This window comes from Tribolium madens, unplaced genomic scaffold (genome assembly GCF_015345945.1).
Source record: "Tribolium madens isolate multiple individuals breed KSU strain unplaced genomic scaffold, Tmad_KSU_1.1 Scaffold_96;HRSCAF=242;Tcas5.2_LG5, whole genome shotgun sequence".
NCBI classification, from domain to species: domain Eukaryota; kingdom Metazoa; phylum Arthropoda; class Insecta; order Coleoptera; family Tenebrionidae; genus Tribolium; species Tribolium madens.
In genome coordinates, this window is record NW_025401068.1 from 4,712,141 (window position 1) to 4,724,681 (window position 12,541).

The window sequence follows — 12,541 nt, forward strand, 5'->3', positions numbered from 1 at the left end:
AAGTTGTAAAAAAAGTTTTTTGTATACTTGCAGTATTTTCCATCGATTTAATTGAAAATTTAATATTTTTAATCAAGTTTTGCTAAAAAGCAGAAAATAAACAAAAATACTGTTTGTTTGGTTTTTCTATTACCGTTAATTTAGTTATCTAGAATTTAATAAATTTTTAAACTTTGTTTCTAACAGAGTTTTAGCAAAAAAAAACTAGAACTGTGTGAATATAGGCATAATTTATAGTTTATAATATACATACATAATTTAAGCACTTTTTTAAATTTACTTTTAGAGCAATTTTTACGTCTCAAAACTCAAAATCGAGCTCAAAACTGTTTTATTTGTTTAATTTGTTTTTTTTAAATATTAAAATTTATTGCAGATTTTTATTAATAAAAAAAAATATTTTATTCCGTTTTATATTATTTAGATGTTTTGAGTTCGTTTGCCGTTACTTGACAATATTGGAAGCGGTTTTCAAAAGTTGTAACAGAAATTGTTTTGATGTTTCTGCAACTACAACATTGAGCTTTTTTCGCGTTTGTTCTTTATGATTTAACGTTTGGAACAGTAGCCTTTTGTTGCGCTTTGAAAGTTTATTCAATCCTCGGCAATGCGGAACCATTGACACCAACTTCATAGAAATTAACATGAACAATTATATTAACATAGTGACTAACAAACTTTCCCGACAAACACAACATACGACCATATTTGAAATGTAAATGAAATTATTCAATAATGACTATTGATGAATAATATTCCCGAGTACCCAATTACGACCACAGCCAAAACCCGTCACTACTTAATATCACAAAGACACGAAATCACCCTTTTAGTATTTTCTTTTCAATGTGGAATATTAAAACAGCGCAACAAAGTCCAATCGGCTTAATCCCCCCGATACTATGTGAAGAATGCATGGCAATTACAGCTTGATTGCGTTTGCGACCATAATAACAACAGCACACGTGAACTTGTCCGTTTAATACCGTTTGTAACATCGTCTGTGGTCATTGGAGCATACTGCACATTGTTTCACCGACAATAATAAACCAGTGCTAATATTACATACCTACGACGTTTGCATCCAACAATCCGTCTTTTGTCTCCTCTTCATCACATCTAATACTCGAAAATATCTCGTCGTGGCTTCGCTAACACCGACGTCAGATTTAATTTTCGCATCTCTTTTGTCCCCGATTATGACGTGTAAATGTCGGAAGTTTGTAATTTTATCGTCGTTGTGATATTGTACGCACTTGCAGCGATTTAACGCCGAAAACTTTTCAAATTAAATAAAACATTTGTTCACAGGAGGCGCTTTTCTTTTTGGAGCGTGAAAGATAAAGTGCCGAATATGATGCGGCCACGAACACAACCTAAAGATTCTCATTCTTAATACCTCCATTATCTCGACGAATTAAAAGTAATTTGTAAAAAGCGCTTTCACGGTGTCTCCTTCACTTAAGGTTTGCATTTATAAAGAGAGGAAAGCCATTTGCGTTTTCGTAAATAATGCTTTTATGTTTTTTATTTTTTTTTAAGAGAAATGGGCGATCTGAATTATCGGAAGTAGCTGTTGTATTGCAACGGTTCGAGTTGGGAGAATTCTACACGCTTTATCTCAGTTATTAAAGTCACGTTAAACGCTAATTAATATCCTAAGGCTATAAGTTAATGTACACAATCGCTTTGTGTTTATATCCTTATTTATCTTATAATCTATACTGGATTTATGGCGGATGAACGAGACCCAGCTCAAAATCTAGGGGCACGGAAAATGGGCCAAATTTTTTTATTTTTTTTTGAGTAAATGAAACATAACGAGCTTTTGCCACAGGCTCTCTCAGATTAAAAAAAAACGAATAAAAACTTTTAATAGTAAAGAGGTCTTGTTGACTTTGTAGTATGTGATAAACCGATAAAGATTAGGTTTATTGCCTGTAGTCATGATGTACTCGTAAAGTACATTTGCACTTGGATAGTTATTATCATTATCATTAGCATTATCTTAGATAAAATTTTTCAAGAAAAAAATTAATGATTTTGCAATAATTCTTAATTAATCACTGCTCGTCATTGTGTTTTCATTGGTTTGTTACCTTGGCTGAATGACTCAAACTTAAACATTCATTGCTCATTTGTGAAACTGTTATCGTAATTTGTTAAGGAAATTGTTGAAACGGTTTGTAGAAGTCTTATTTTGGATAATTACACATACCAAAACAAAATTGAGAAATGTGAGTAGTGAGAACAGTTCAGGTAGAACGATCATCGCTAGTACACGCTTTCACCGAGATTACATTTATTATTGTATCAATAGTAGATTGTAGAAAGTAGATTAGTGTTATTTGCGAAGTTGTAATCTAAAACCTGTCTTCTACAGCAAGTGAGTTAAAAAAAATCCAATGAAATTTATGGAATATTTATTTGCAGACATGGCAGAACAAGGACTGTTAGAAGAGGACTGTAAGCAAGTTTTGAAAAAATTTCTCAACAGCGACAATTTCGAATTAAGTTCGTTCAAAATTGTCAATTTTCGGAATCCTCTACAAGGTCTAATTGGGGAACATTTTACTCTCAGGATCGGGTATGTCTTCAAAGATGAAAATGGGAGCCAGGATTTTTTCGTGAAAACTTTAAGCACAAATCCTTTCATGTCAAAATTTTCGAAAATTATCCAAGTGTATGAGAAAGAAGCCTTCTACTTCGGTCTTTTGGATCAGTTTAAGAGACACCAAATCGATATTTCTTTTGCTCCAAGAGGATTTTTCTTCAAGCCTTATATCACAGTCATTGAGGACTTGTCAAGCGAATTTAAAGGGACTCCAAAAAGGGAACTGTTCGATTTGGACCATTGTCTAACCTCACTTGAAGCCTTGGCCAAATTTCACGCTTCCAGTATTATCTACGAGAGATGCAAGTCAAAAGAATTGAGCAAAAAGTATTGCATAATTGATGATTATAAAGAGTTACTTGAAGACAAATTGGAACATAATGACAATCCTCTTGCTTCAAAGTGGTTGCAAGCGTCCATCGAAGGTCTACTTCAATTGATCGATTTGATTCGGGAGAATCACGTGTCCCACGATGCGTTTAAAGAAAAGCTTGGGGAAATTCAGGAGCTGGGAAATCCCCAAGGATTAATAAGTGGTATTTTGCATTCAGATCTCTGGACTAGTAATTTTTTGCACCGGTATAAAAATGGTAAGCCTGTCGAGAGCAAACTTTTGGACTTCCAAACCATCAAATACGGATTTGTGGAACAGGACATTGCTGAGTTTTTGATGACGAACACGTGTCGGACTTTTCGTTCCCAAAATTCCAAACTTTTGATTGAACATTATTACAAGAACTTGCAACAGTGTTTGGGTTTAAAGGGGCTTCCTTCAACTGAAGATTTTCTTCAATCATGTGACAATTATATGCTTGCTGGGAAAATTCGCGCAATTCTCGATCACACCTTCACTTTCGTCGCCGATGAAATTTACGTCGATGTGTTGAAGTCGGAGGAAAGTTTTCGGAAGTTCTTGTTTGATGAGCGGGGGAAATGGATTATCGAGTCTTACAATAAGAACGAGAAGTTTAAAAATATGTTGTACGAAGACGTGCTCGAACTCAGGGATATGTTGTTTTCGTAGTATGATGTATCGTTGAAAATAAATGTTTTAAGTAAAATATTGTGGTTTGTTTTCGGGCGATGTAGGCAAGAAACGTCACAGTTGATAGCTTGATGACTTTCTCTTAAAGTCGGTGTCACGTTTAATGGGTTTATAGTGGCGCAAAGTCGGATAAATTAATTACTGTTGTCTCGGAACAAAATACGAATAATAGGGAGGATTGGGTAACATGTACAGGATAAAATTTATTAGGTGGTGCATGAGATGGTGTAGATTTGGTATGCAAAAGTAATAGTGTATTTTTCACTTTATACCTAGATTAGAGTGAGAATTTGAAAACATTAAAATTCCTATGTATAAAGGCACAAAATAAACGCTTGTTTTTAATACAAAATTTTGCTGATTTTTTTATACCTGTTTTAAAGGGTAAATGTAAATTTGTTTAATATTTTATTCTAAAATAAAAGTGCATTTCAAACGTTATTATTTTGTTCTACTAAATTATAACTAATAAAACTTTTATCAATAAAAAATGTTGACTATAAATAATTAATGCATTAAATATAAATAATAAATAAAATTAGTTGAAAACAACAATTTTTTAGTTTTTTTACATAGCACATATTTACCAGGAATAAATAATATCCTAAGTAAACAGGTTATGACTACTCGTAGGTGAATTCTTGGTTGGGATAATTTTATTTTCTTTTAAATATTCAAAATTATAATACATTATTTTTTTTATTTAATCAGGTGGAGAAGTTTAAAAAATTTCAATAAATGTCGAGTGTGCATTATTACAGAAGAATTTACTATTTAATTAAAAAATGTTGATAAATATTAAAATGTGATATTTTAGATATTTTAAATTTGTGTCTGCTGTAGAAAACTCAAACAAGTAAAAAAATTCAATTTTTTTATTAATTAATAATTCAAATTTTTAATATGTATTTAATTTTCATAGTCATAAGCTTATATTGAATTAAAAATTTTGTTTAATTTATTTTAGCGGTATTTGGGCAAACTTTTAGGAAAGCTTTTTCCGGCTTTAGGCTTTGGGTTTTAGTGGATTATTTATTTATGACCTTGACCCTTGGATAAAGTGTAATGTTTTAACCGAATGTGTTTAATTTCGTGTCATTTTTTCATATTTCAACACAATTTCCACAGAAAAAAAGCCGTTGATTTTTTCGTGCAATGAATTTTCGTGCCAATTATTAGCAACAAGCCCCTCTGTTGTTTCAACTAAATTAATTCCTACCTCCAGTAATCCACAAATCTCTCGGAATTTTCAGCAGATAAGTGAATTACAATTAATTCACTCTTGTCGCATCCCAAAGTAGTGTTAATAAAAGTGGCAGATGACAGCGCTTGCGGTCGGTAAACCCCAACTTCGTTGCTCTGTTTGGAAATGGAACGACTGGAACCGCATTTGCGAATAATTATCTCGACACAAACTTGAATGAATTCATCACAATTCTCGTTTAATATCAATTGAAAATTTTACTGGTAATTTTAGAAGCATTGTAAGAWAGTAAAGATCGTGTTTTAGATGATGCGAAAGCTCCTGATCGAGTTTTTGTTCTTTGGGATTAAAGGAAATAWCGTCAGTGAACGTGTCTAATTAAGTGGCGTGTTAACTCTTCTCGACTCGAGTGAATATCTTTCGTTTTTCGTGTCGGTGTTTCGCCATTAATCGAATCCATTGTACAACATCTATAAATATTAATGGCGTCTAACGAAGTTAGATTGGAGTTTAAGTTAATGGATATGGGTCCCGTAGTTGGGAGTAAATTTTAAAATCATTCCTGCGGAAGGGATTTGCGTGCGACGCGAAACACACAACGTCATCCTGTTCTACCAGCATGTTTTAATTTTTAAATGGCGCTGTCAGAACGTATTAAGATAAGAATACGAAATAAGAATGTGCTAAGAAAAATTATTTCACTTTTTCTGAATAAATGRGGCGATCTATCAAGTTTTGCAGGATTTATCAGGAGTGTATATGAAAGGACTCAATGTTTATTTATGAGAATAATAAAATCAGGAGAGATTGGAGAAGGTTTACATTTTTTACAACTTCATTTAATTTCCCAAATATTTGAGAAATTGAAGGAGAAAAAGTGACAGTGACGTCATCACTTCAATCAAAATTGTAACAGCAAATTGTAATTAAGTGATAACATTTGTTATAAATATCAATACTCAGACAATGAGTTGCAATCTGTTAATGTTTCTGACCTTGTTGATATCTCGTCACAAACTACATACTATCAACACTATCATTCTGATTTTAAAATGCACACAATTGAAATAGTAACAGAAGGCTATGGCTTGGGTGAAGGCCCCCATTGGGATACAGCAACTCAAAGCCTTTATTTTGTTGATATTTTAGACCAAAGTATCGTAAAGTATACCCCAGCAACGAAGAAAGTCGCAAAAGTATCAGTTGGTAAGTTTTTAAAGCCGTTAACAATTTACAAATTATTTTTTTAATTCTTAGCACCGAAAACCGCTTCATTTATAATCCCAGTCGAAGGAAAAAAGGACCAATTTGTAATTTCACTAAATAACGAATTAGTCATTATTTCGTGGAATGGTGAGAGTGATAAAATACAAATCGTCGAAAACTTAGCCACTGTGRATAATATTTTCAACGATGCTAAATGTGATTCCGAAGGCCGTTTGTGGGCCGGTGGCCAAACTTTGAACAAAGATGATTTTATGAAAAGTGAACCTTTGGGCCATTTATATTCCTTGGATTCTAACAAGCAATTAAAAAAATGTTTGGACAAAATCCGAATTGCAAACGGATTGGCTTTTAACGAAAAGGCAAAAAAAATGTATTACATCGACTCTTTAACAGGGACAATAGATCAATTTGATTTCGACGTAAAAACTGGGACGATATGTAAGAATTAAATTTTCGTTGTTGAACATTCGAAATAATAATTTTTTTGTAGACAACAGAAAAGTTTTATTCACGTTGAAAAAAAATAATGTACCGGGTACTGCCGATGGTATGACTATAGACACCGATGATAATCTATGGGTGGCAGTTTTTGAGGGTAGCCGAGTGCTTAAAATCGATGGCAGTAAGAGTGAAACATTGCTAGACACCGTAAATATGGCTGCACAACAGGTAACTTCATTACTTGTAAAAAAATAGATTTTAATATCGATTTTAGATAACTTCTGTAACTTTCGGGGGCCCTAATTTGGACGAATTATTTGTTACTACAGGACGGTTAGAAATCGGAGAGAAGAAATTGCCAGCGCCCGTCAATGGGGCCACTTATAGAGTCACAGGGACCGGAGCCAGAGGACTCCCCGGAGTCAACTTCAAACTGAATTAATTTTATAATTTATTTAACATTAAGTCTATACAATAATAAAAAAAAGAGTAAACTGAAGTAAACAATTGTGTAAGCATTACAACTACGAGTAACTCCTGATTTTTTACCTTCATATACTTTATGGTTACATAGATCTGAAGAACAAAGTACACAAGTATTGTTTGCATTTTGAGGCGTAGCAATAAAATCATTTTTAGTGATGTGAGTATGATTAGTTAAACCGCAATCTTTCAACAGCCGGAGGTACAAATCGCCTATACAACCTCTAGTTTCCTTTTTTATACCTTTGAAAAAGAAATGTCGGGCAAAGAACTGAGAAAAAATAATATCACCTTTGTAATTCCAAGTTATGAGAAAACATTTGTAGATACTGGAATTAAACAAATGGTTGCATGTAACCGCATTCATCTCACGAGGATTGCAGGTCTTATCGGAACACATAAGACATTCTAAACTTTTCCCATAATTAAAAAATAAAAAAACAAATAGTGTYATTGTGCAAATGACATTTGCCTTCATTTTTGAAATTGAAATTGACAACTATTACAACATCTACTAAGCAGATCACGTTTGAATTATTTGTAAACGTCTATTATTTTTTAATTTCATTCCAAAAAGTTTATTTAGATATTTTACTACTACAAAATCAAGGAAATGAACAAACTTAAGTAATAAAATGTGTAAAAATTCACAGTGTTTGCAAAATTACCTTCACCTTCTTTGTGGTTGCAATAATCTGTATCACAAAGTATACAACTCTTGTTATTATCAGCTTTGGTCGAGAAAAGGTTAATATCACTATTATGTTTAATTACACCACAATCATCAAGCATCTGGACAAACATTTCACTAATACAACCTCTCAATTCCTGTACCGAACCTTTAGAGAAAAAAGTACTTAATAATAAAGAAGAGTCGACATGTGTTAAATCTATCACCTTCATGTCTTGAAATTATTAGAAAACACTGCTGTGTAGAAGAAGTAAAAAATTGTTCGCAGGTAATTTTATTCATTTCACGATTGTTGCATGTCTTGTCAGAACACATAAGACAGTCCAAACTTTTTCCATTCTTAACAGTGAATAATGTATATATGATTATCCTAAAAATTATATTTGGTTTCATTTTAGATTTATAAATTTTCAAAATACAGATTAAATGACAGTGACAATAAGGAAATGGTGGATTATGTCAATAAAGAAAAAGGAAAAAAAAGGTTACTCATCAAAATAAAATGGAACTAACAAGGCAAAATTAAGTTTTATTTTATACTCTGTGCACAAAAACTTACAAAAACGAGAAAGACCGATTCAGTTGATTCAATGTTGATTCTAGAGTTACGAATTTTCTGAAACAAACTCCTCAAAATAAAAAACATTATATCTATACCCAATCAGCAAACAAACAAATCAAAAATGATAAAAACCTAATCACCTCCACTACACCTTCCTCCTAAATTCTTATCATTACTGCTCTCACTTGACGCCACTTTCATGACCCTGAAACCGCACCGATGCTTTACTTCAATGTTTATTTATGAGAATAATAAAATCAGGAGAAATTGGAGAAGGTTTACATTTTTGGGACTGCGATATTTCGGGTGATGAGAGCTTGTGTAAATTTTTAAAGCTGCAATGCAGTGGCACGAAAATTTAATACTTTTTTCTTTTTTACAGGTAAACAGCGCAAAATGTAAGTATTAGCAAACTTTAACAAAATTTAATACACTTGAATCATAGCAATCAGCTTTATTGTAATTTAAAGTCAATATAAATTAGAAAGGGTGAAAGGTAACAAAGTCGCTTTCCCAAATTTATAAAAATATAATAATTTTACGCCGTAGAAACATATTTCGGCAATCAATTGCCTAAAAATTCCTATTAAATGTTATCACAAAAAGTTTTAAAATTGAATTTGGAATCAAATTACTTAAATCAAGGAATAGAATTAACCCGTTATTCCCGTGTATTTGTTTTAAATTAGAAAACTAAATTCTACCCAAAGCGATCAAGTCAATATCAAGACAAAATGTAAATTAGGTTTATTGTTTCGGACTTAAAACTTAAATCACAGTTTAACCAGCTTAAACTTAGTCTTTTTATTTAGAGTAAAATTATTATTTAAACCAATAACAAATAGTTATTTATTATACAAGACGATAAAGAAATTGTTTATTGTTTAGACAAGCAATCTTTATCGTCGTGTATAATATTTCGTTTTATTTTGAATATAACCAGTAGATAAAAATTATTTTATTTCACTAGACGATAAAAGACAACTTTTTCTACTGAAATTAGTTGATAAAATATAAACAGTAGATAAAAATTACTTTATTTCACTACTATAGACTATAGAAGACTACTTTATCTACTGAAATTAGTGGATAAAAGCACTCTTCAACATTGAGTAGAAAATAAATAATCTATTTATTTTCATATTTGTTTAATTTTTTTAACCCAGGATAATGAGTACAAATCAATTTGATTCAGATATGACATTTCAGTGTAAGCCGGCTTAAGTTTATTAACTTTAAGTAGATAGATAATTTAGATTTAAACAAAGGTTTAATTTAAAATAAAAGTTTGAATCCTGAAAAGTCTTTATTTGATACACCTATCTAGATCTGACAAAAATAAGATTTTGATTTTTTACGATTAAAATAAAGTTTATTAACTTGAATTAGGTTATCTCAAATACTTTTTTTAGGTTTTTAGGTAAAATTGCGTTCACAGTTGTTTTACAAATAGGTTGCAATATTAACTTAAGTTGATTACATGGAATGTTTGAATTGGATGAAACGACTGAAATAAATTTTTACTTTGTTTTAGGTAAAATTAAATGTTTTATTGAGTCGTCCAGTAGGTTTATTTAGGTTTATATATTTATCCTGTTTTTGGTGACATTACAAAAAAAGTCTAGATTAGAACTGATTTCAAGTTGCAAAAAATTTGTGTATTTTGGGATAGATTGACGTAAAACTGAATTTTATACTGGGTTTCAGGTTTCTTTATAAGAATTAAGTTTTGAATTGTTTTAGGTGTGGATAACAAAACAAAATTTTAAACCGCATTGTTGATATTTTAATTTAGGCTTTTTTAGGTTGTTTAATTTAGTCTACTTTATTTTTATGTTTGTGGTACTCTTAATTTACATTCTTTTGTTTTTTTATGCATAAAGAAAATATTCTACTAAACGGTAAAAGTTTATAATTACATACTTTCTTTCTGTTTTTAACTAATTTTTGAGTTTTTACTGTTTTCTTGCAATCCTCTAACAGAAATATTTGTTTTATAAATACATGTTTTATTGTTTTATATTTTTGTAATAAAAATAAAGAGCAGTAACTAAAGACGCTTTACAGTATACAGTGCTTTTCTTATCCTTTGTTAAAATTAGAATACTAGAATTACAAAACTGCATTTTATTAAGTTTTTCAAGCGTCGAAAAAAAGACCAAAACAGAAAAGACACATTATTAACTCCTGGCATTCTTCTTTCTTGTAATAAAATACTGTGTGAAATTAAACTTACCAGAACATTACACCTGTTGCATTGGCTCGCCTGCTGTCAGAATAATCTTGTTTCTCTTGCTAAAATCGTTTTATGTAATTTTTGTAAGTCTCAAATAAAAACATTATAAAACAGTTTTTTTTTAAACATCCCGACATTGAAAATACATCATGAAGTTTAATTTAATTTATCCGGCAAGAAGTTAAATTAACTCTCTTAAAACATTCTTYATTTTTAAATTGAGAGCTTCGCTCGTGTGAGCTTTTAGGAGTTAATAAATTTAAAATCAAGATATACTTTATTGAAAACCGGTCGTAAAATCGGCTTTATCGGTCTATAACCCCCAACTTTATACCAAAAACAATGTTAAGCTTTTAAAAACAGGACTCGCAAACTTTTTCGTAAAAATTCTCAGGCAGCTCGGAGACAACCGCAACTTGCCATAAATTTGTGTAATCCCTCTCGGCGACTAATTGCAGATGTAAAAGAAGTCTGCGAGTCTCTCCCTAATCCTGCTGCAAACGATCCGATTTGAGCGCGGAGCGAATAAACAAGAGCTTAATCAGCTAATGAGCTTCTCGTTTCGAAAAAGCGCCAAAAATCTGGAAAATGTCGCGCGCAATGCGCAGGTACGGTTGCGCTCTGAAACTTGAGTTTCAGGTTTGAAACGGGCCGAGTTTCAGTGTCGTCGTAAACGCGAATCATGTTCGATGTCTGTCTGAAAAAGTCACGCGAGAACGCGTGTGCAGGTGCTGAAACTTAACGATGTGAAAATGTGCCGAGTTGCAGCCAGGGGCTGACCCCTGGACTAAAGGCTGGAAGGTCGGTGGGTTCTCAATTTTTTCAGTTTTTTTACACGCTAAAAAGCGATAAAAATATAATTAAATTGACTTGTAATTAAAATCACTTTTGCCATTTATTAAAAATTGATCATTAAAAATGGTCAAGTCGAATTTTTTAAAGTTTCAGTTTTAATTAAAACTTCAGAATGTTGGCATTTTTGCAAACTTTGTTTGGCAATTAAACCGATCGAATATCGGTCTTGAATAATTTCCATTTTCTCTCCATCTGCGATATTTGTCTTTAAGTTTGGAAGTTTTCGGGTGCTTCATTATTGAGAGAATTGGGAAGGAATATTGTATTTTCAGAGTGATATCCTGAAAGTAACTAATGTTTATGCAATGCCTAAATGTTATTTTTTATCTGAATCGGCGTTAATAAATGATCATTGTTTTATCTAACGCCTAATTAAGAATTTGCTCAATTAATGAGAAGTTCCGAGAGGAAAATGGAATTCATAAAATTTTCAGCGCCTTAGATATTTCTTTGTAAAATAAATATTGGCAGTCTGTCTGCTCCAGAGAAATTTAATCATCGAAAACTCGGAATTAATAAAGAGGATTGTGGACGGGTTAGAGGGTTTTGAACATCAGAAAATCATAATACTGTTAAATGGAACATTTTTTTTTCATTTTAGGGTAAATGTCGCCGACTTTTTCCCTTTCTTTGCTTTGAATATTTTATTGTTGATTTTGCTAAAACATAAAAGAGAAAGTAATCAAAAAGCAATTTTGTATTTAATCGCAAATTTTGCTCTAAAAATAATTCCTTAACTTGAGAAAGGAAATTAATTAGATTTTTTTTGATAAGGTAAAAGAATAAATATTTATTCTTTTTGTTATATTGTTTTCATGTTTATTTATTTTTAATTTACCATTCATACACAACTCTTTACCAAAATTAACATAGTTTACCATAACAGAGAATATTAAAGAACAAATTTACATTAATGCATGTAATGCTTTAAATATAATTTGCGTTTGCAATAAACCACTGCTAGTTTAAGTAATCATAAGTGGCTAAAACAACAAAATTATGCAGTGTTAAAGTTTCAAATATTATATTTTGAATTACATAAATGTATGAAGAGTTAATTTTAAAAATGGTGGATGCGCCGGGACAAAATCAAACTACATTTTACTTTTACAAAAACTGGATGATTAAAGTATGTGCAAGTAGTAGAGCTTAAAAAAAGTCAAAATAAGAAAACTTGTCTCAT

The 12,541-nt window shown here is 31.3% G+C and overlaps 2 protein-coding genes across 4 annotated transcripts in view; both read left to right on the forward strand.

Moving 5' to 3' along the window:
* LOC123013197 overlaps positions 1-3,669 on the forward strand; it is a 21,933-nt gene extending 18,264 nt beyond the window's left edge. Inside the window, exons 1-2 of one of the 3 annotated variants that reach the window (XM_044411589.1) lie at positions 2,113-2,237; positions 2,434-3,669. In XM_044411589.1, coding sequence (XP_044267524.1) covers positions 2,436-3,638 — 1,203 coding nt within the window. In that variant the 5' untranslated portion in view covers positions 2,113-2,237; positions 2,434-2,435 and the 3' untranslated portion in view covers positions 3,639-3,669. The other 2 variants (XM_044411586.1, XM_044411587.1) reach the window with 2 other exon arrangements.
* Positions 3,670-5,857: 2,188 nt separating this feature from the next.
* Positions 5,858-7,035, forward strand: LOC123013101 (regucalcin-like). Its single transcript, XM_044411439.1, has 4 exons — positions 5,858-6,069; positions 6,121-6,528; positions 6,581-6,759; positions 6,806-7,035. Exons 1-4 carry the CDS (start codon positions 5,916-5,918, stop codon positions 6,971-6,973), a joined length of 909 nt encoding a protein of 302 aa, XP_044267374.1. The 5' UTR covers positions 5,858-5,915; the 3' UTR covers positions 6,974-7,035.
* Positions 7,036-12,541: the final 5,506 nt, after the last annotated feature.